At 40.7% G+C, this 22,550-nt stretch overlaps 1 protein-coding gene across 2 annotated transcripts in view; it reads left to right on the forward strand.

The window, feature by feature from the left end:
- Positions 1 to 2,044: 2,044 nt before the first annotated feature.
- The window catches only part of LOC128666903 (cytochrome P450 2C8-like), a 102,751-nt gene continuing 82,245 nt past the window's right edge, over positions 2,045 to 22,550 (forward strand). For both annotated transcript variants that reach the window (XM_053721714.1, XM_053721715.1), the window contains exons 1-2: positions 2,045 to 2,227; positions 18,887 to 19,049. In XM_053721714.1, coding sequence (XP_053577689.1) covers positions 2,045 to 2,227; positions 18,887 to 19,049 — 346 coding nt within the window. The remainder of the gene's footprint in view (positions 2,228 to 18,886; positions 19,050 to 22,550) is intronic.

A 22,550-nucleotide genomic window follows, 5' to 3' on the forward strand; every position in this document is an offset into this window, starting at 1 on the left:
TCTGTAAGGGTAGTTGACATAACTGCAGCCATATCCTGCAGAGTAAAAGAATTAGACGCACTTTAGGTACTTGGCGTCACTTGCATGGGCGTTAATGGTTGTGACACTAGGGGGGGATTTAGATGGCACACCCTGACTCTCTTCAGACTGAGAATCATCCTCAGGCACACTTTCTTTATTTAAAATATGCTTCTTACATTGTAAGGCCTTCTCAGTACAAGAGGTACACAAAGTAAGAGGGGGTTCCACAATGACTTCTAAACACATAGAACAAGGAGTTTATGTAGGTTCAGACATGTTAAACAGACTAACAATAGTCACAATAGTCGTAAATCACTTCATATAATGATTTAAAAAACATTTTGAACAAAACATACTATGGGGGGTAGTTATCAAGCCGTCAACCTCAAATACGCTGGAATTCCGCAGCGTATTTGTGGCGAGGCTGATTCGCCTTAGTTATCAAAGGCTAGAGACCGGCAAAAGTAGAATTTTGTGATGTAAACTTCGATCCGCCGGACTCAGTCCGACACAGATCGATTCTTACGTCACTCCAGATGTTCCGCACACAAGTGCGGGCGTATTGGGCCGGCGAAGGCAGGAAAGTTGACACGTTGATAACTACCCCCCTAAGCCTTTAAGAAATAAAAGCGCAGCAATTTTTCTCAAAATGCACCGAAAAACGTTAACAAGGTAAAACGGCTGTATGGAAACACTTTAATTTATCCAAAAAAGAAAAACTGACTCGACAATGATCCGGTGACTGCAAACCAACTGTAGGCCCACCGGAGCTAATGCCTGCTGCCTTCTTAGAAAAAGAAACTGCACATCTAAGCGCGCGAAAATAGGCCCCGCCCATCAAGGACGTCGCATCAACAAACAGCCTAATCGCATGGGAAGCGGTTTTGACAAAAAAAGCCAAGTGGTCCCCAAATTATATCAAATAAATACATTTACATGCCAATGCCTCTCCCAGTGTCAAGCCCTACATAAATGTGCAAAACAATAGTTTAGCAAAGTGAATAAACACAGGCCTTTCAGTACCACCTTCCTACTGCTTACCCCTTCCCTTGCAGGGAAAATATGTCAGCCAGTTCTGATATAACAAGTCTCCTCAGAAATAAAAGACTGAACATACCTTTGTTTGCTTGTAGCATAACACTGATCTCCACACTGAAGATTTCTCTTATACTACCTTCAGAAGCTCTGTGGGAACCATAATGGATCTTAGTAACGTCTGCTAAGATCATCAACCTCAGGGCAGAAAAATGTCTTCATTTCCATAACCATTTCTCCCTGACGAAAATAGTACACACTGGTACCATTTAAAAATAAAACACCTCTCTTTACCTCTTCCTATTACTAACACAGGCAAAGAGAATGACTGGATTGGGAGTGAAGGGAGGAGCTATTTATACAGCTCTGCTGTGGTGCTTTTTGCCACTTCCTGTTAGCAGGAGGATAAATCCCACAAGTAAGGATGAAACCCGTGGACTCGTCATATCTTTGTAAAAGAAATCTAGTGTATAATGTCCCTTTAAGCAGGCTCACTCATGCTCCAAAGCAACCTCAGCCACTTGATAAATGGAGCCCTAAATGTGTAGTAATATAGTGTAACATCTTTATTTTTGACTCTCATATCTTCCCTGAGGACAGTATTACTTTCTTTACCAATGTTATACTTTTCAATATCTTATTCTCTGCTACCTAAACACGGCTAATCGTATTCCAACAATCAGATATCTGTAACAAATGAGCCTGCATATTCTTTCCTATCAAACATTTTTTTTTTCTTTTATTTGTTTTCTTGAATGTTATTGAGAAGTGCTGACATCACAGTTGTCTATCAAACGTCTATTATTGAGAAGGAAAACAACAGATGAGATGATTTACTGCCAAAAGGGTTCAGGTTAATTTCATTGTGACACTCACAGGACTGTTGTACACACACAAGCAAGACGCCAAGTACCTTCCTGATTAAGGAGTTGCTGTATAAAAAGGCTCATAAACATAAGGGTTGTAGACGCATTGAGAGCTGATCAGTATGGAGGTTCTTGGGGTATCAGCAGTATTGCTATTAGCATGTGTGGTTTTCTTTCTGCTAAACATTCTACATACTAGCAGGCTACAAGGCAAAGGGAAATTGCCCCCTGGACCCACACCTTGGCCCTTTTTAGGTAACATTCTGCAGATATGTGGCAAAGACACCTACAAATCTTTCTTTAAGGTGAGTTTTTAGCCTGGTCCATAATTCAAGAAAAGGTGAAAGTGTCTGAAGTTGTAAGAACTATTATTTAAGATTTATAGAATGTTAGAAAGATGCTACAAACATTTGTTTATACTTTTTGTTTAATATCTAATGCGATTATGACATTTTATATTGTGTATGAGGAAAGGCACATTTTGATGAAAGAGGGAAGAGGAACGATGTAGGAATATCGTAACTTAAAAGAAATTATGTAAAGAGACATTAAACTTATAGTATATGTCAAAAATATTTTTTTTTCTTTCATGATTCAGATGGATTTGTAAGTAACTTTACAGTTTAGTTTTATTATCTAATTTGTTTAGCTCTTTTTTATCCTTTGTTGAAAAGTATACCTAGGTAGACTCAACAGCTGCTGATTGGTGGCTGCACACACGTTTCTTGTTATTGGTTTAACTTAGCTCCCAGTAGTGCCTTACTGCTCTTTTCACAAAGGATACTAAGTAAATGAATCAAATTAGATAATAGAAGTAAATTAGAATATTTAAAATAGTATGATTTATCTAAATCATGTAACAAGAATGTTATGTCCCATAAAGTATTGCATTCCAAAAGAAATGTTAGAAAAACATAATTTATGCTTACCTGATAAATTCCTTTCTTCTGTTGTGTGATCAGTCCACGGGTCATCATTACTTCTGGGATATTATCTGCTCCCCTACAGGAAGTGCAAGAGGATTCACCCAGCAGAGCTGCTATATAGCTCCTCCCCTCTACGTCACCTCCAGTCATTCGACCAAAGACCAACGAGAAAGGAGAAGCCAAGGGTGTAGTGGTGACTGGAGTATAATTTAAAAAATATTTACCTGCCTTAAAAAAACAGGGCGGGCCGTGGACTGATCACACAACAGAAGAAAGGAATTTATCAGGTAAGCATAAATTATGTTTTCTTCTGTTATGTGTGATCAGTCCACGGGTCATCATTACTTCTGGGATACCAATACCAAAGCAAAAGTACACGGATGACGGGAGGGATAGGCAGGCTCATTATACAGAAGGAACCACTGCCTGAAGAACCTTTCTCCCAAAAATAGCCTCCGAAGAAGCAAAAGTGTCAAATTTGTAAAATTTGGAAAAAGTATGAAGCGAAGACCAAGTTGCAGCCTTGCAAATCTGTTCAACAGAGGCCTCATTCTTAAAGGCCCAAGTGGAAGCCACAGCTCTAGTAGAATGAGCTGTAATTCTTTCAGGAGGCTGCTGTCCAGCAGTCTCATAGGCTAAACGAATTATGCTACGAAGCCAGAAGGAGAGAGAGGTAGCCGAAGCCTTATGACCTCTCCTCTGACCAGAATACACGACAAACAGGGAAGACGTTTGTCGAAAATCCTTAGTTGCCTGCAAGTAGAACTTGAGGGCACGAACTACATCCAGATTGTGTAGAAGACGTTCCTTCTTTGAAGAAGGATTTGGACACAAGGATGGAACAACAATCTCTTGATTGATATTCCTGTTAGTGACTACCTTAGGTAAGAACCCAGGTTTAGTACGCAGAACTACCTTGTCTGAGTGAAAGATCAGATAAGGAGAATCACAATGTAAGGCTGATAACTCAGAGACTCTTCGAGCCGAGGAAATAGCCATTAAAAATAGAACTTTCCAAGATAACAATTTTATATCAATGGAATGAAGGGGTTCAAACGGAACACCCTGTAAAACGTTAAGAACTAAGTTTAAACTCCATGGCGGAGCAACAGTTTTAAACACAGGCTTGATCCTAGCTAAAGCCTGACAAAAGGCCTGGACGTCTGGATTTTCTGACAGACGCCTGTGTAACAAGATGGACAGAGCTGAGATCTGTCCCTTTAATGAGCTAGCCGATAAACCCTTTTCTAAACCTTCTTGTAGAAAGGACAATATCCTAGGAATCCTAACCTTACTCCAGGAGTAACCTTTGGATTCGCACCAGTATAGGTATTTACGCCATATCTTATGGTAAATCCTTCTGGTAACAGGCTTCCTAGCCTGTATCAGGGTATCAATAACCGACTCAGAAAAACCACGTTTTGATAAAATCAAGCGTTCAATTTCCAAGCAGTCAGCTTCAGAGAAGTTAGATTTTGATGTTTGAATGGACCCTGTATCAGAAGGTCCTGTCTTAGAGGTAGAGACCAAGGCGGACAGGATGACATGTCCACTAGATCTGCATACCAAGTCCTGCGTGGCCATGCAGGCGCTATTAGAATCACTGATGCTCTCTCCTGTTTGATTTTGGCAATCAATCGAGGAAGCAGCGGGAAGGGTGGAAACACATAAGCCATCCCGAAGTTCCAAGGTGCTGTCAAAGCATCTATCAGAACCGCTCCCGGATCCCTGGATCTGGATCCGTAGCGAGGAAGTTTGGCGTTCTGGCGAGACGCCATGAGATCTATCTCTGGTTTGCCCCAATGTCGAAGTATTTGGGCAAAGACCTCCGGATGAAGTTCCCACTCCCCCGGATGAAAAGTCTGGCGACTCAAGAAATCCGCCTCCCAGTTCTCCACTCCCGGGATGTGGATTGCTGACAGGTGGCAAGAGTGAGACTCTGCCCAGCGAATTATCTTTGATACTTCCATCATTGCCAGGGAGCTTCTTGTCCCTCCTTGATGGTTGATGTACGCTACAGTCGTGATGTTGTCCGACTGAAACCTGATGAACCCCCGAGTTTTTAACTGGGGCCAAGTCAGAAGGGCATTGAGAACTGCTCTCAATTCCAGAATGTTTATTGGTAGGAGACTTTCCTCCTGACTCCATTGTCCCTGAGCCTTCAGAGAATTCCAGACAGCGCCCCAACCTAGTAAGCTGGCGTCTGTTGTTACAATTGTCCAGTCCGGCCTGCTGAATGGCATCCCCCTGGACAGATGTGGCCGAGAAAGCCACCATAGAAGAGAGTTTCTGGTCTCTTGATCCAGATTCAGAGTAGGGGACAAGTCTGAGTAATCCCCATTCCACTGACTTAGCATGCACAATTGCAGCGGTCTGAGATGTAGACGTGCAAAGGGAACTATGTCCATTGCTGCTACCATTAAGCCGATCACCTCCATGCATTGAGCTACTGACGGGAGTTGAATGGAATGAAGGACACGGCATGCATTTAGAAGCTTTGTTAATCTGTCTTCTGTCAGATAAATCTTCATTTCCACAGAATCTATAAGAGTCCCTAAGAATGGAACTCTTGTGAGAGGAAAAAGAGAACTCTTCTTTTCGTTCACTTTCCATCCATGCGACCTTAGAAATGCCAGAACTAACTCTGTATGAGACTTGGCAGTTTGAAAGCTTGAAGCTTGTATCAGAATGTCGTCTAGGTACGGAGCTACCGAAATTCCTCGCGGTCTTAGTACCGCCAGAAGGGCACCCAGAACCTTTGTGAAGATTCTTGGAGCCGTAGCCAATCCGAATGGAAGAGCTACAAACTGGTAATGCCTGTCTAAGAAGGCAAACCTTAGATACCGGTAATGATCTTTGTGAATCGGTATGTGAAGGTAAGCATCCTTTAAATCCACAGTGGTCATGTACTGACCCTTTTGGATCATGGGTAAGATTGTCCGAATAGTTTCCATTTTGAACGATGGAACTCTTAGGAATTTGTTTAGGATCTTTAAATCCAAGATTGGCCTGAAAGTTCCCTCTTTTTTGGGAACCACAAACAGGTTTGAGTAAAATCCTTGTCCTTGTTCCGACCGCGGAACCGGATGGATCACTCCCATTAATAACAGATCTTGTACACAGCGTAGAAAAGCTTCTTTCTTTATCTGGTTTGTTGACAACCTTGACAGATGAAATCTCCCTCTTGGGGGAGAGAATTTGAAGTCTAGAAGGTATCCCTGAGATATGATCTCTAGCGCCCAGGGATCCTGAACATCTCTTGCCCAAGCCTGGGCGAAGAGAGAGAGTCTGCCCCCCACTAGATCCGGTCCCGGATCGGGGGCCCTCGGTTCATGCTGTCTTTGGGGCAGCAGCAGGTTTCCTGGCCTGCTTGCCCTTGTTCCAGGACTGGTTAGGTTTCCAGCCTTGTCTGTAACGAGCAACAGCTCCTTCCTGTTTTGGTGCAGTGGAAGTTGATGCTGCTCCTGCTTTGAAATTCCGAAAGGGACGAAAATTAGACTGTCTAGCCTTAGCTTTGGCTTTGTCTTGAGGCAGGGCGTGGCCCTTACCTCCTGTAATGTCAGCGATAATTTCTTTCAAACCGGGCCCAAATAAAGTTTGCCCCTTGAAAGGTATATTAAGCAATTTGGACTTAGAAGTTACATCAGCTGACCAGGATTTTAGCCACAGCGCCCTACGTGCCTGAATGGCGAATCCTGAGTTCTTAGCCGTAGGTTTGGTTAAATGTACTACGGCCTCCGAAATGAATGAATTAGCTAGTTTAAGGACTCTAAGCCTGTCCGTAATGTCGACCAGCGTAGCTGAATTAAGGTTCTCTTCCAGAGACTCTATCCAAAATGCTGCCGCAGCCGTAATCGGCGCGATGCATGCAAGGGGTTGCAATATAAAACCTTGTTGAACAAACATTTTCTTAAGGTAACCCTCTAATTTTTTATCCATTGGATCTGAAAAAGCACAGCTATCCTCCACCGGGATAGTGGTACGCTTAGCTAAAGTAGAAACTGCTCCCTCCACCTTAGGGACCGTTTGCCATAAGTCCCGTGTGGTGGCGTCTATTGGAAACATCTTTCTAAATATAGGAGGGGGTGAGAACGGCACACCGGGTCTATCCCACTCCTTAGTAACAATTTCAGTTAGTCTCTTAGGTATAGGAAAAACGTCAGTACTCGCCGGTACCGCAAAGTATTTATCCAACCTACACAATTTCTCTGGAATTGCAACAGTGTTACAATCATTAAGAGCCGCTAAAACCTCCCCTAGTAATACACGGAGGTTCTCCAATTTAAATTTAAAATTTGAAATATCTGAATCCAATCTGTTTGGATCAGAACCATCACCCACAGAATGAAGCTCTCCGTCCTCATGCTCTGCAAGCTGTGACGCAGTATCAGACATGGCCCTAGTATTATCAGCGCACTCTGTTCTCACCCCAGAGTGATCACGCTTGCCTCTTAGTTCTGGTAATTTAGCCAAAACTTCAGTCATAACAGTAGCCATATCTTGTAATGTTATCTGTAATGGCCGCCCAGATGTACTAGGCGCCATAATATCACGCACCTCCCGGGCGGGAGATGCAGGTACTGACACGTGAGGCGAGTTAGTCGGCATAACTCTCCCCTCGCTGTTTGGTGAAATTTGTTCAATTTGTACAGATTGGCTTTTATTTAAAGTAGCATCAATACAGTTAGTACATAAATTTCTATTGGGCTCCACCTTGGCATTGGAACAAATGACACAGATATCTTCCTCTGAATCAGACATGTTTAACACACTAGCAATAAACTTGCAACTTGGTTACAATCTTATTTAACAAAAACGTACTGTGCCTCAAAGAAGCACTAAACGATTAAATGACAGTTGAAATAATGAACTGAAAAACAGTTATAGCATCAATCCTTAAAAAAAAACAACACAACTTTTAGCAAAGGTTTGTTCCCATTAGTAAAGTAACAATAATTAAATTTGAAACATAAAAATTACAGAGCAACGTTTTTAATCACAGTCAATATAAGAGTCTCACAGCTCTGCTGAGAGAATCTACCTCCCTCCAAAGAAGTTTGAAGACCCCTGAGTTCTGTTAGAGATGAACCGGATCATGCAGGAAATACAAGAGTAACTGACTGGAAATTTTTGATGCGTAGCAAAGAGCGCCAAAAACGGCCCCTCCCCCTCACACACAGCAGTGAGAGAGAAACGAAACTGTCACAACTAAAACAAGCAACTGCCAAGTGGAAAAATAATGCCCAAATATTTATTCACTCAGTACCTCAGAAAATGCAAACGATTCTACATTCCAGCAAAAACGTTTAACATAATAAATACCTATTAAAAGGTTTAATGTACTTTTAACAGAGTAATTCCGGTGAAATACCATCCCCAGAATACTAAAGTGTAGAGTATACATACATGTCATTATAACGGTATGGCAGGATTTTCTCATCAATTCCATTCAGAAAATAAAAACTGCTACATACCTCAATGCAGATTTGTCTGCCCGCTGTCCCCTGATCTGAAGCTTTTACCTCCCTCAGATGGCCGAGAAACAGCAATATGATCTTAACTACTCCGGTTAAAATCATAGTAAAAAACTCTGGTAGATTCTTCTTCAAACTCTGCCAGAGAGGCAATAACACGCTCCGGTGCTATTGTAAAATAACAAACTTTTGATTGAAGTTATAAAAACTAAGTATAAGCACCATAGTCCTCTCACACGTCCTATCTAGTCTTTGGGTGCAAGAGAATGACTGGAGGTGACGTAGAGGGGAGGAGCTATATAGCAGCTCTGCTGGGTGAATCCTCTTGCACTTCCTGTAGGGGAGCAGATAATATCCCAGAAGTAATGATGACCCGTGGACTGATCACACATAACAGAAGAAAACATATGAGTAATTTTTCAAGCAAAATTTGGAAAATCAAGAGATATCCAGGTACATACCTTTTGAAAATCCTAGTGGAGTTAATTTTCCTGATCTCCATTTTTTTGAAAAGATGTAAATGTGCAGAATGTTTCAAGCTTAACCAGGGCTGGTTCAACCATAGGACCAAGTGGGTCAGGTGGACCCAGGCAGCACTTGACAAAGGTCAGTCACTGTCAGACCCAGACCAGTCCTGTCCTGTAAATAAAAAGAGAGAAGCGCTCAACCTGGGAATGAACAATAGCATAATAGCTTGTTCTATGGCTAGTTACCACACAAGAAGCAGCCACATTTTGCTCAACATGTGCCTTTCACAGAGAAGAACTTTCCTGAAGCATATCAGTCTGATCCTGAATTCACAGTACAGTCCAGCCCCGAAATACCAGGCAATACCTCTCTGAACGAGAAAAACAGCAAAACCCCAGACGTAGGTTTTCGACCTATTGTGGGCCTCGTCAGTGAGGTGCAGCCATATCCCTCTAGGCACACTGATCAACGGGTCCACATCTGGATTCCCGCATCACACTTAGGGAGACTTCCCCAAGTGTCATAATTTGCATAAATAAGACACAGGACAGTCCTTCCCTGTGTCTAAGTGGGTAAAGTTGTAGGCTCCCAGCAGCATAACCTCATCATGCACAAAGGCACAGAATCGGTCAGGGGTGAGAATGAAGGTAGGACAAGTGCATCTCTTCCCTAACTTCCTTCAAACTTATTGCACAACTGTGCATAAGCATTGGTTGCATTCAGGTAGGCAGGCTTAGTAAGGTCAGCAGCCAGGCTAGTAGGTTTATATAGTAATCGGTAATGCTACTACTGTGGGGGCGTCATCTCATTCTAGGACCCAGGAAGCACAATATCTTGAGCCGGTCGTGAGTTTAAGTAAAATTTGCCATACCTCTTAAAGGGACATAATACTCATATGCTAAATCACTTGAAAATGATGCAGCATAACTGTAAAAAGCTGACAAGAAAATATCACCTGATCATCTCTATGTGAAAAAGGAAGATAGTTTACCTCAAAACTTCTTATGCTCCCCAGAGTAAGTGCTGTGTAAACAGTTATACTTCAGCTACTGTCAAGCTGCAAGTTGAAGAAAAAAACAAAAAAACAACAACAGCCAGTCATCAGTGCTGAGGTCATGCTTTGCATTTGCTGTGATCTCATGAGATTTCATAGAACTTACTTAAACTGAATAGGAAAGTAACATGACAGATGCACATTACCTTGCAAGTCCTGGGACAACCATCCTGACTGGCTGCTTAAAGTCTCTTTACAGAAGGGTGTGACTACTTTAAACAATTGAGGTAAAATATCTTCCTTTTTTACATAGTAATGTTCAGGTGATATCTTCTAGTCAGCTTTTCACAGCTATGCTGCATCACTTTCATGTGCTTCAACAGTTGGGTATCATGTCCCTTTAAATGTTGTTTATTTTACTTCTTTTACTGTAGCCAATTAAGCACTGATATAAATAAGCTAATGCACAAATTAGCCAATCACTGTGCAGCACATAGGCATGCCTCGTCGTAGGGAATAGAAACATGGAAACACTAAATTACAGTGTTAAATTAGAAGGAAAGCAAACTAAATAAATAATGAAGCTGCACTCTGACATTTTAAAAAAAAATTATGTATAATGAAACATTTTATGAAGTATTAGATTTTGAGTTTAATGTCCCTTTAATGTAATTTAAGGAGATCACAAAAGCAAATTGAACGTGACATGGAAATTACGTTAAACCATCAGTTCCATTAAGGGGTGTTCCAGACAATGGAATATGGAGATTCTAACTAAAATTGCAAAGGAGGAAGTTAGTACTTGTGTGGGTATAATTTTCTGCAATACAGGTAACCCTCAGTTTACGCCAGGGTTAGGTTCCAGAAGGAATGGTTGTAAATAGAAACCGTTGTAAATTGAAACCCAATTTATAATGTAAGTCAATGGGAAGTGAGGGAGTTCCAGGCCCCTCTCAAAATTGATATAAGTAACACCTAATACATTATTTTTAAAACTTTGAAATGAAGACTTTAAATGCTAAACAACATTACAAACCTAATAAAATAATCACACAACTGACTGTATCATCAAACTAAGCTTAATGAACAAAAACATTTTTTTACTTGAATTTTTCTGCTAACAGTTCTCTGCATTGTTAGCATGATAGATAATATTGGATCTGCAGCTATTCTATGCATTCCAGTCTGGACTGATTAATAGGCAGTTAGGCACCCTCACCTCAGGCAGCTGGGCAGGAAGATAAAAGGGAAGTGGCTGCTACATCTTGTTGCTTTGAAAGCTGCTCGATAGCTCAGATCTGGTCTGTGTACACTGATTAATTTCAGTCTGCTAAGCTTGCATATCTTTGCTGCAATACAAGCGGACAGCTCCACCTACTGGCTATTTTAATCAATGCACTGCTTCTCAATGCTTTTCAATAGCAGTCGCATGACTGAAAAAAAGGGCGTTATTCTGAAACGGCGCAAATTGAACCGTCGTAAACCGAGGGACACCTGTATATGTCAACCTTTTTTAAAGGGACACTGAAGTCAAAATTAAACTTTCCCGATTCAGATAGAGCAGCAATTTTAAACAACTTTCCAAATTACTTCCATTAACAAAAGTCTTTTCATATTTACACTTTTTGAGTCACCAGCGTCCTACTGACCATGTGCAAGAATTCACAGTATATACATATATGCATTTGTGATTGGCTGATGGCTGTCACATGATACAGGAGGAGGGGAAATAGACATAACTTTGAAATTTGTCAGAAAAAACAAATCTACTACTCATTTAAAATTAAGACTAAGTGGCCAAATTATCAAGTTCCGAATGGAGCTTAATGCCCCTTGTTTCCGGCGAACCTTCAGGCTCACCAGAAAAAGAGGTTATGAAGCAGAAGTCTAAAGACCGCGGCTCCAGCCTGCTCTGAGGTGATCAAATACAATCGGGTTGATTGACATCCCCTGCTAGCAGCAGATTGGCTGTGAATCTGCAGGGGGCGGTATTGCACAAGCAGTTCTGGTGAACTGCCTGTGCAATGATAAATGCTGACAGCATATGCTGTCGGCATTTATCGATGTGCAGCGGACATGATCTGCTACACAGTATCATGCCCGCTCGCAGTTTGATAAATATGCCCCTAGGGCTATAGCGAATCATGTCCACTCAACATTGCTAATTGCCAACAACATACCTTGTTGGCATTTAACATTGCACTAGCATTTCTTGTGAAATGCTTGTGCAATGCGCCCCCCCCCCACATTCGTGGCCAATCGGCCGCTAGCATGGGGTGTCAATCATCCAAAGCGTATCTTACATCCGCTGCTTCTTAACTTACGTTTCCCACGGACCTGAAACTTCGGGAGTAGAAAGCAGCATCTGCTGCTTAATAAATCTACCCCTAAGTGCCATTGCATTGTCTTTTTATCATGCATTTGCTTATTATCCAAATCTATTGATTTACTGGTCCTTTAACACTTTCTACATTTACTTTTCCAAAAAGTAGGAATGTAAAAAAATGGCTGCCTTGCAAGTGTTTGGCTTTTGATATCTTTGAGAATAGGGATATTACAGTAATAATTTTAGTTGCTTTGCAACCCTATAGCACCAGCCTCTCCAGCTTCAACAGTTGATAATTCTTATATGAAGCTTATTTACTAAAATTGGAGAGATATTAACCCCTTAATGACCACAGCACTTTTCCATTTTCTGTCCGTTTGGGACCAAGGCTATTTTTACATTTTTGCAGTGTTTGTGTTTAGCTGTAATTTTCCTCTTACTCGTTTACTGTAACCACACATATTATATACTGTTTTTCTCGCCATTAAATGGACTTTCTCAAGATATTATTTTCATCATATCTTATAATTTACTATAAAAAAAATGATAAAATATGAGGAAAAAATGGAAAAAAACACACTTTTTCTAACTTTGACCCCCAAAATCTGTTACACATCTACAACCACCAAAAAACACCCATGCTAAATAGTTTCTAAATTTTGTCCTGAGTTTAGAAATACCCAATGTTTACATGTTCTTTGCTTTTTTTTGCAAGTTATAAGGCCATAAATACAAGTAGCACTTTGCTATTTCCAAAAATACGCCTAGATTTAGAGTTCTGCGTTAGCCGTCCAAACAAGCGTTAGGGGGTCCTAACGCTGGTTTTGGCCGCCCACTGGTATTTAGAGTCAGTCAGGAAAGGATCTAACGCTCACTTTCCAGCCGCGACTTTTCCATACCGCAGATCCCCTTACGTCAATTGCGTATCCTATCTTTTCAATGGGATCTTTCTAACGCTGGTATTTAGAGTCTTGGCTGAATTGAGCGTTAGAACTCTAACGACAAAACTCCAGCCGCAGAAAAAAGTCAGGAGTTAAGAGCTTTATGGGCTAACGACGGTTTATAAAGCTCTTAACTACTGTGCTCTAAAGTACACTAACACCCATAAACTACCTATGTACCCCTAAACCGAGGTCCCCCCACATCGCCGCCACTATAATAAATATTTTTTAACCCCTAATCTGTCGAACGCACACCGCCGCAACCTACATTATCCCTATGTACCACTAATCTGCTGCCCCTAACATCGCCGACCCCTATATTATATTTATTACCCCCTAATCTGCCCCCCCCCCCCAACGTCGCCACTACCTACCTACACTTATTAACCCCTAATCTGCCGACCGGACCTCGCTGCTACTCTAATAAATTTATTAACCCCTAAACCGCCTCACTCCCGCCTCGCAAACCCTATAATAAATAGTATTAACCCCTAATATGCCCTCCCTAACATCGCCGACACCTAACTTCAAGTATTAACCCCTAATCTGTCGACCGGACCTCGCCGCTACTATAATAAATGTATTAACCCCTAAAGCTAAGTCTAACCCTAACACTAACACCCCCCTAAGTTAAATATAATTTTTATCTAACGAAATAAATTATTTCTTATTAAATAAATTAATCCTATTTAAAGCTAAATACTTACCTGTAAAATAAACCCTAATATAGCTACAATATAACGAATAATTATATTGTAGCTATTTTAGGATTTATATTTATTTTACAGGCAACTTTGTATTTATTTTAACTAGGTACAATAGCTATTAAATAGTTAATAACTATTTAATAGCTACCTAGTTAAAATAATTACAAAATTACCTGTAAAATAAATCCTAACCTAAGTTACAATTAAACCTAACACTACACTATCAATAAATTAATTAACTAAACTATCTACAATTATCTACAATTAAATCAACTAAACTAAATTACAACAAAAAACCCCACTAAATTACAAAAAATAAAAAAAGATTACAAGAATTTTAAACTAATTACACCTACTCTAAGCCCCCTAAAAAAATAACAATGCCCCCAAAATAAAAAAATGCCCTACCCTATTCTAAAATAAAAAGTTAACAGCTCTTTTACCTTACCAGCCCTTAAAAGGGCCTTTTGCGTGGTATGCCCCAAAGAAAACAGCTCTTTTGCATTTAAATAAACATACAATACCCCCCCAACATTACAACACACCACCCACATACCCCTAATCTAACCCAAACCCCCCTTAAAAAACCTAACAATAAGCCCCTGAAGATCTCCCTACCTTATCTTCACCACGCCGGGTATCACCGATCCGTCCAGAAGAGGGTCCGAAGTCTTCATCCTATCCGGCAAGAAGAGGTCCAGAAGAGGGTCCGAAGTCTTCATCCTATCCGGCAAGAAGAGGACATCCGGACCGTTAGACATCTTCATCCAGGCGGCATCTTCTATCTTCTTCCATCCGGCGCGGAGCGGGACCATCTTGAAGCAGCCGACGCAGATCCATCCTCTTCTTCCGGCGACTCCCAACGAATGACGTCATCCAAGATGGCGTCCCTCGAATTCCGATTGGCTGAAAGGATTCTATCAGCCAATCGGAATTAAGGTAGGAAAAATCTGATTGGCTGATTGAATCAGCCAATCAGATTCAAGTTCAATCGGATTGGCTGATCCAATCAGCCAATCAGATTGAGCTTGCATTCTATTGGCTGTTCCGATTTAACTTGAATCTGATTGGCTGATTCAATCAGCCAATCAGATTTTTCCTACCTTAATTCCGATTGGCTGATAGAATGCTATCAGCCAATCGGAATTCGAGGGACGGCATCTTCGTCGAGAGTCACCGGAAGAAGAGGATGGATCCGCGTCGGCTGCTTCAAGATGGTCCCGCTCCGCGCCGGATGGAAGAAGATAGAAGATGCCGCCTGGATGAAGATGTCTACCAGTCCGGATGTCCTCTTCTTGCCGGATAGGATGAAGACTTCAGACCCTCTTCTGGACCTCTTCTTGCCGGATAGGATGAAGACTTCGGACCCTCTTCTGGACGGATCGGTGATACCCGGCGTGGTGAAGATAAGGTAGGGAGATCTTCAGGGGCTTAGTGTTAGGTTTTTTAAGGGGGGTTTGGGTTAGATTAGGGGTATGTGGGTGGTGGGTTGTAATGTTGGGGGGGTATTGTATGTTTATTTAAATGCAAAAGAGCTGTTTTCTTTGGGGCATGCACCGCAAAAGGCCCTTTTAAGGGCTGGTAAGGTAAAAGAGCTGTTAACTTTTTATTTTAGAATAGGGTAGGACATTTTTTTATTTTGGGGGGCTTTGTTATTTTTTTAGGGGGCTTAAAGTAGGTGTAATTAGTTTAAAATTCTTGTAATCTTTTTTTATTTTTTGTAATTTAGTGGGGTTTTTTTTTTGTAATTTAGTTTAGTTGATTTAATTGTAGATAATTGTAGATAGTTTAGTTAATTAATTTATTGATAGTGTAGAGTGTTAGGTTTAATTGTAACTTAGGTTAGGATTTATTTTACAGGTAATTTTGTAATTATTTTAACTAGGTAGCTATTAAATAGTTATTAACCATTTAATAGCTATTGTACCTAGTTAAAATAAATACAAAGTTGCCTGTAAAATAAATATAAATCCTAAAATAGTAACAATATAATTATTCGTTATATTGTAGCTATATTAGGGTTTATTTTACAGGTAAGTATTTAGCTTTAAATAGGATTAATTTATTTAATAAGAGTTAATTTATTTCGTTAGATAAAAATTATATTTAACTTAGGGGGGTGTTAGTGTTAGACTTAGCTTTAGGGTTTAATACATTTATTAGAGTAGCAGCGAGGTCCGGTCGGCAGATTAGGGGTTAATAAGTGTAGGTAGGTAGCGGTGACTTGGGGGGGGCAGATTAGGGAGTAATAAATATAAAATAGGGGTCGGCGATGTTAGGGGCAGCAGATTAGGGGTAAATAGGGATAATGTAGGTTGCGGCGGTGTACGGAGCGGCAGATTAGGGGTTAACAATAATATGCAGGGGTCAGCGTTAGCGGGGGCGACAGATTAGGGGTTAATAAGTGTAAAGTTAGGGGTGTTTAGACTCTGGGTACATGTTAGGGTGTTAGGTGCAGACTTAGGAAGTGTTTCCCCATAGGAAACAATGGGGCTGCGTTAGGAGCTGAACGCTGCTTTTTTGCAGGTGTTAGGTTTTTTTTCAGCTCAAACTGCCCCATTGTTTCCTATGGGGAAATCGTGCACAAGCACGTTTTAGCTGCTTACCGCTACCGTAAGCAACGCTGGTATTGAGAGTTGAAGTGGCGGTAAATTATGCTCTACGCTCCCTTTTTTGGAGCCTAACGCAGCCCTTCAGAGAACTCTAAATACCAGCGTTGTTTAAAAGGTGTGGGGGGAAAAAAACACGCGTAGCTAACGCACCCCTTCTAACGCAAAACTCTAAATCTAGGCGCACTTTTTTTCAAAATTAGCGCTAGTTACATTGGGACACTGATATCTTTCAGGAATCCCTGAATATCCAATGACATGTATATATTTTTTTTAGAAGACATCCCAAAGTATTGATCTAGGCCCATTTTGGTATATTTCATGGCACCATTTCACCGCCAAATGAGATCAAATAGAAAAAAATGTGCACTTTTTCACAATTTTTTTCACAAACTTTAGGTTTCTCACTGAAATTATTTGCAAACAACTTGTGCAAATTTGGCACAAATGGTTGTAAATGCTTCTCTGGGATACCCTTTGTTCATAAATAGCAGACATATATGGCTTTGGCATTTTTTTATGGTAATTAGAAGGCCGCAAAATGCCACTGCGCACCACACGTGTATTATGCCCAGCAGTGGAGTGGTTAATTAGGGAGCATGTAGGGAGCTTCTAGGGTTAATTTTAGCTTTAGTTTAGTGTAGTAGACAACCCCAAGAATTGATCTAGGCCCATCTTGGTATATTTCATGCCACCATTTCACCGCCAAATGCGATCAAATAAAAAAAAAATAGTTAACTTTTTCACAATTTTAGGTTTCTCACTGAAATTATTTACAAACAGCTTGTGCAATTATGGCACAAATGCTTGTAAATGCTTCTCTGGGATCCCCTTTGTTCAGAAATAGCAGACATATATGGCTTTGGCGTTGCTTTTTGGTAATTAGAATACCACAAAATCCCTCTGCGCATCACACGTGTATTATGTCTAGCAGTGAAGGGGTTAATTAGGTAGCTTGTAGGGAGCTTGCAGGGTTAATTATAGCTTTAGTGTAGAGATCAGCCTCCCACCTGACACATCAGACCCCCTGATCCCTCCCAAACAGTGCTCTTCCCTCCCCCACCCCACAACTGTCCCCGCCATCTTAAGTACTGGCAGAAAGTCTGCCAGTACTAAAATAAAAGGTATTTTGAAAAAATATATATTTTTAGCATATTTACATATGCTGATGTGTAGGATTCCCCCCTTAGCCCCCAACCTCCCTGATCCTCCCCAAACAGCTCTCTAACCCTCTACGCCATACGTCCTCGGTCATTAACTGTATTTTTTTTGAGGACGTATGGCGTACGTCCTTGGTCGTTAAGGGGTTAAAGGGACATGAAACACTTTGAGATAGTAATATAAATTGATAAATTGTATATAAGAAAACAACTCTGCAATATACTTTCATTATTTAGTTTGTCCTCTTTGCCTGTAATTCCATTCTGAAATTGTGAGCTTTTCAGTTCCTGTTAGAAATGGAAGTGCAGAACACTGTTAAATCCAGCACAACCATTGGCTGCACACTCTAGTGACCTATTTATAACTGACCCTAATTGGCCACAGCAGAGAAGGTAACACAAGTTACAACATGGCAGCTCCCAGTGTTTTATAGACACTAAAACTTTACACTTATTTTGTCACTATTTAAACAACTAATGAAACTTTTAAAAATACATCTACATGTTAGTCATGGACTAATCTTTTCTTTGAATGCATCATTCTATCTAGCATGTATTTAGTGTTCAATGTCCCTTTAATGAGTTTTAGTGAATCAGCTGTTTACAATATCAAAGAACCTGGTGAACTTGGTGGAGATGCCTCTGAATTTTGCTCACTTTCATAATCTTTCTACCAGGGAGATTTCTACAAGCTTTATTTTATTTTCTTGTTTGTTCACATATCTGCAGCCAATCAGGTGCAGTGGTCCAAATTTCATTATTTGTAAACATTTTCACTTTCTATTGTCTTAATTCTTTAGATCATTTTTTATGTAGTACATTAAATAGCGAGGCATAGAGAAAAGAGTCTCAGAGAGACAAAAAAGGAAATAGATATAGTGAGGAATGAGAGGTAAACTGAATTTACATAGATAGATAGATAGATAGATAGATAGATAGATAGATAGATAGATAGATAGATAGATAGACAGACAGACAGACTGAGATAGATAGATCAACTGAGATAGATGATTGATTGATTGATTGATAGATAGATATATAGATAGACTGAGATAGATAGAAAGATGGATTAGATAGATGATAGATAGATAAGATAGATGATAGATAGATAGATGATTGATAGATACATAGACTGAGATAAATGATTAATAGAGAGATGATGGATAGACTGAGATTGATGATTGATAGATAGACAGATAGATAGATAGACTGAGATAGATAGATAAATGATAGATTGGTAGATAGATGATAGATAAATAATAGATAGATGCCATATCAATAATTTCAATTAGGTTATTAAAAATGTAATAAAGAATATATAAAAATGGATATGTAGAATAATTTCTCTTATACCTACAGCTCGGTGAGAAGTATGGTCCAATATACACCATTTATATGGGCCAGAAACCGATAGTGATACTTACTAGCTGTGATGCAGTGAAGGAAGCTCTCATTTATAATGGAGAAAAGTTTATTGGACGAGGGTACACGCCTTTGATGGAGAGGATAACCTTAGGACATGGTGAGTAGACAAAGAGAAGCAAAATAAGAGTGCACTCACCAGGACTTTTTCAAAATTTATTTCCTAATATGTGAACGTTTTCGGGGGTTTAGCCCCTTCCTCAGATATACAAAATACAAAAGTGCAAAATCCCACATCAGACACTCTTAAAGTAGAAAGGCCATCCAATCACACGCTCTCCAGGGTAGGGTGCCACCCACATAGTGTTAACACCCACCCTAGCAACAAGTGTGAATGGCCCAAATATAAACAAGTATAATACATACAATATATAATATAGCAGGAGTTCAAAAACAGAAAAAAGAACATAGTATCAAACAGCATGGTTAAATGTGTACATAAATCATCATGTATGGGACATCATAGACATGTCATGATAGATCAGAAAATAAAAAACAAACCAAAAGACAAAAAGGAAATGTATGCTTACCTGATAAATTTATTTATTTTACGATATGACGAGTCCACGGATTTCATCCTTACTTGTGGGATTTATCCTCCTGCTAACAGGAAGTGGCAAAGAGCACCACAGCAGAGCTGTATATATAGCTACTCCCTTCCCTCCACCTCCAGTCATTCGACCGAAGTTAGGAAGAGAAAGGAAAAGCCAAAGGTGCAGAAGTGACTGAAGTTTAATAAAAATAAAGACATACCTGTCTTAGAAATTACAGGGCGGGCCGTGGACTCGTCATATCGTAAAATAAATAAATTTATCATTTTTACAAGATATGACGAGTCCATAAATTGTATCCTTACTTGTGGGATACAATACCAAAGCTACAGGACACGGATGAAAGGGAGGGACAAGACAGGTACCTAAAAGGAAGGCACCACTGCTAGAAGAACCTTTCTCTCAAACACAGCTTCAGAAGAAGCAAAGGTATCAAATTTGTAAAATTTAAAAAAAATGTGAAGAGACGACCAAGTTGCAGCCTTGCAAATCTGTTCAACAGAAGCATCGTTTTTAAATGCCCAGGAGGAAGCCACAGCCCTAGTAGAATGAGCCGTAATTCTTTCAGGAGGCTGCTGTCCAGCAGTCTCATATGCCAGATGGATGATACTCTTCAGCCAAAAGGAAAGAGAGGTAGCCGTAGCTTTCTGGCCCCTACGTCTTCCAGAAAAAACAAATAATGAAGATTATTGACGAAATTCCTTAGTCGCCTGCAAGTAGAACTTCAGGGCACGGACTACGTCCAAATTATGTAACAGACGCTCCTTCTTAGAAGAAGGATTAGGACACAATGAAGGAACAACAATTTCCTGATTAATATTCTTATTAGAGACAACCTTAGGAAGGAAACCAGGTTTGGTATGTAAGACCACCTTATCAGAATGGAAATTAAGATAAGGAGAATCACATTGTAGAGCTGAAAGCTCAGAAACTCTGCGAGCAGAAGAAATAGCAACCAAAAATAAAACTTTCCAAGATAATAACTTACTATCTATGGAATGCATGGGTTCAAACGGAACCCCTTGAAGAATATTAAGAACTAAATTCAAACTCCAGGGTGGAGCAATTGGTCTAAACACAGGCTTAATTCTGGTCAGAGCCTGACAAAAGGACTGAACATCTGGAACATCTGCCAAACGTTTGTGTAGTAAAATAGACAAAGCAGAGATTTGTCCCTTTAAGGAACTTGCTGATAACCCTTTCTCCAATCCTTCTTGGAGAAAAGACAGAATTCTGGGAATCCTAATTCTACTCCATGAGTAGCCCTTGGATTCACACCAATAAAGATATTTACGCCATATCTTATGGTAGATCTTTCTAGTAACAGGCTTACGTGCCTGAATCAAAGTATCAATGACCAAATCAGAGAAGCCCCGCATAGATAAAATTAAGCGTTCAATCTCCACGCAGTCAGTTGCAGAGAAACTAGATTTGGGTGTTGAAAAGGTCCGTGATTGAGAAGGTCCTGCCTCAGTGGAAGCCTCCACGGCGACAGAGAGGACATGTCCACTAGATCGGCACCACGCAGGCGCGATTAGAATTACTGAAGCCCTCTCCTGTTTGATCTGAGCAATCAACCGGGGAAGGAGAGTAAACTGTGGAAACACATACGCTAGGTTGAATGACCAAGGCACTACCAAGGCATCTATCAGTTCAGCCTGAGGATCCCTTGACCTGGATCCGTATCTCGGGAGATTGGCATTCTGATGAGATGCCATCAGATCCAATTCTGGTCTGCCCCATCTGAGAATCAGAGTGGCAAAGATCTCCGGGTGGAGTTCCGACTCCCCCGGATGAAACGTCTGTCTGCTTAAAAAGTCCGCTCCCCAGTTGTCCACTCCTGGGATGTAGATTGCTGACAGGTAACAAGAGTGAGCCTCAGCCTATTGAATTATCTTCGATACTTCTGTCATCACTAAGGGACTCCTTGTTCCCCCTTGATGATTGATGTAAGCCACAGTCGTGATGTTGTCCGAATGAAAGCGGATGAATTTGGCTGAAGCCAACTGAGGCCATGCCTGAAGCGCATTGAATATTGCTCACAACTCCAGAATATTGATTGGAAGTAGAGATTCCGACTGAGTCCACACACCCTGAGCCTCCAGGGAATTCCAGCCTGCACCCCAACCTAGTAGACTGGCATCCGTTGTCACTATCACCCATGAGGGTCTGCGGAAGCACGTCCCCTGGGACAGATGATCCGAAGACAACCACCAAAGAAGAGAGTCTCTTGTCTCCTGATCCAGGTCTATCTGAGGAGACAAATTTGCATAATCTCCATTCCACTGCCTGAGCATGCTCAATTGTAGTGGTCTGAGATGAAAATGAGCAAAGGGAATGATGTCCATTGCTGCCACCATTAATCCTAATACCTCCATGCACTGAGCCACTGATGGCCGAGGATTGGACTGAAGGGTTCGGCATGTATTTAGAATCTTTAACTTTCTGACCTCCGTCAAAAGAAAATTTTCATGGATATAGAATCTATCAGAGTTCCCAAGAAGGGAATCCTTGTCTGTGGAATAAGGGAACTCTTTTCGAGATTCACCTTCCACCCGTGAGTTCTCAGAAAGGACAGAACCATGTCTGTGTGAGACTTTGTCAGATGGTAAGACGACGCCTGAATAAGAATATCGTCCAGATAAGGCATCACTGCAATACCCCGCGGCCTGAGAACCGCCAGAAGGGACCCTAGAACCTTCGTGATGATCCTGGGTGCTGTGGCCAACCCGAAGGGAAGAACCACGAACTGAAAATGTTTGTCTAGAAAGGCAAACCTTAGAAACTGGTGATGATCCATGTGGATAGGAATATGAAGATATACATCCTTCAAGTCCACGGTTGTCATATATTGACCTTCCTGAATCAATGGCAGAATTGTTCGAATATTCTCCATCTTGAAGGATGGGACTCTGAGAAACTTGTTAAGACTCTTTAGATCTAAAATGGGTCGAACCACAAAAAGATTTGAGTAAAACCCCTGTCCCTGTTCTAGTCTTGGAACAGAACAAATTACTCCCATAGTAGAGAAGTCTTTCAAACAACTGCAA

The sequence above is a fragment of the Bombina bombina genome, chromosome 7 (assembly GCF_027579735.1).
Source record: "Bombina bombina isolate aBomBom1 chromosome 7, aBomBom1.pri, whole genome shotgun sequence".
Lineage (NCBI taxonomy): Eukaryota > Metazoa > Chordata > Amphibia > Anura > Bombinatoridae > Bombina > Bombina bombina.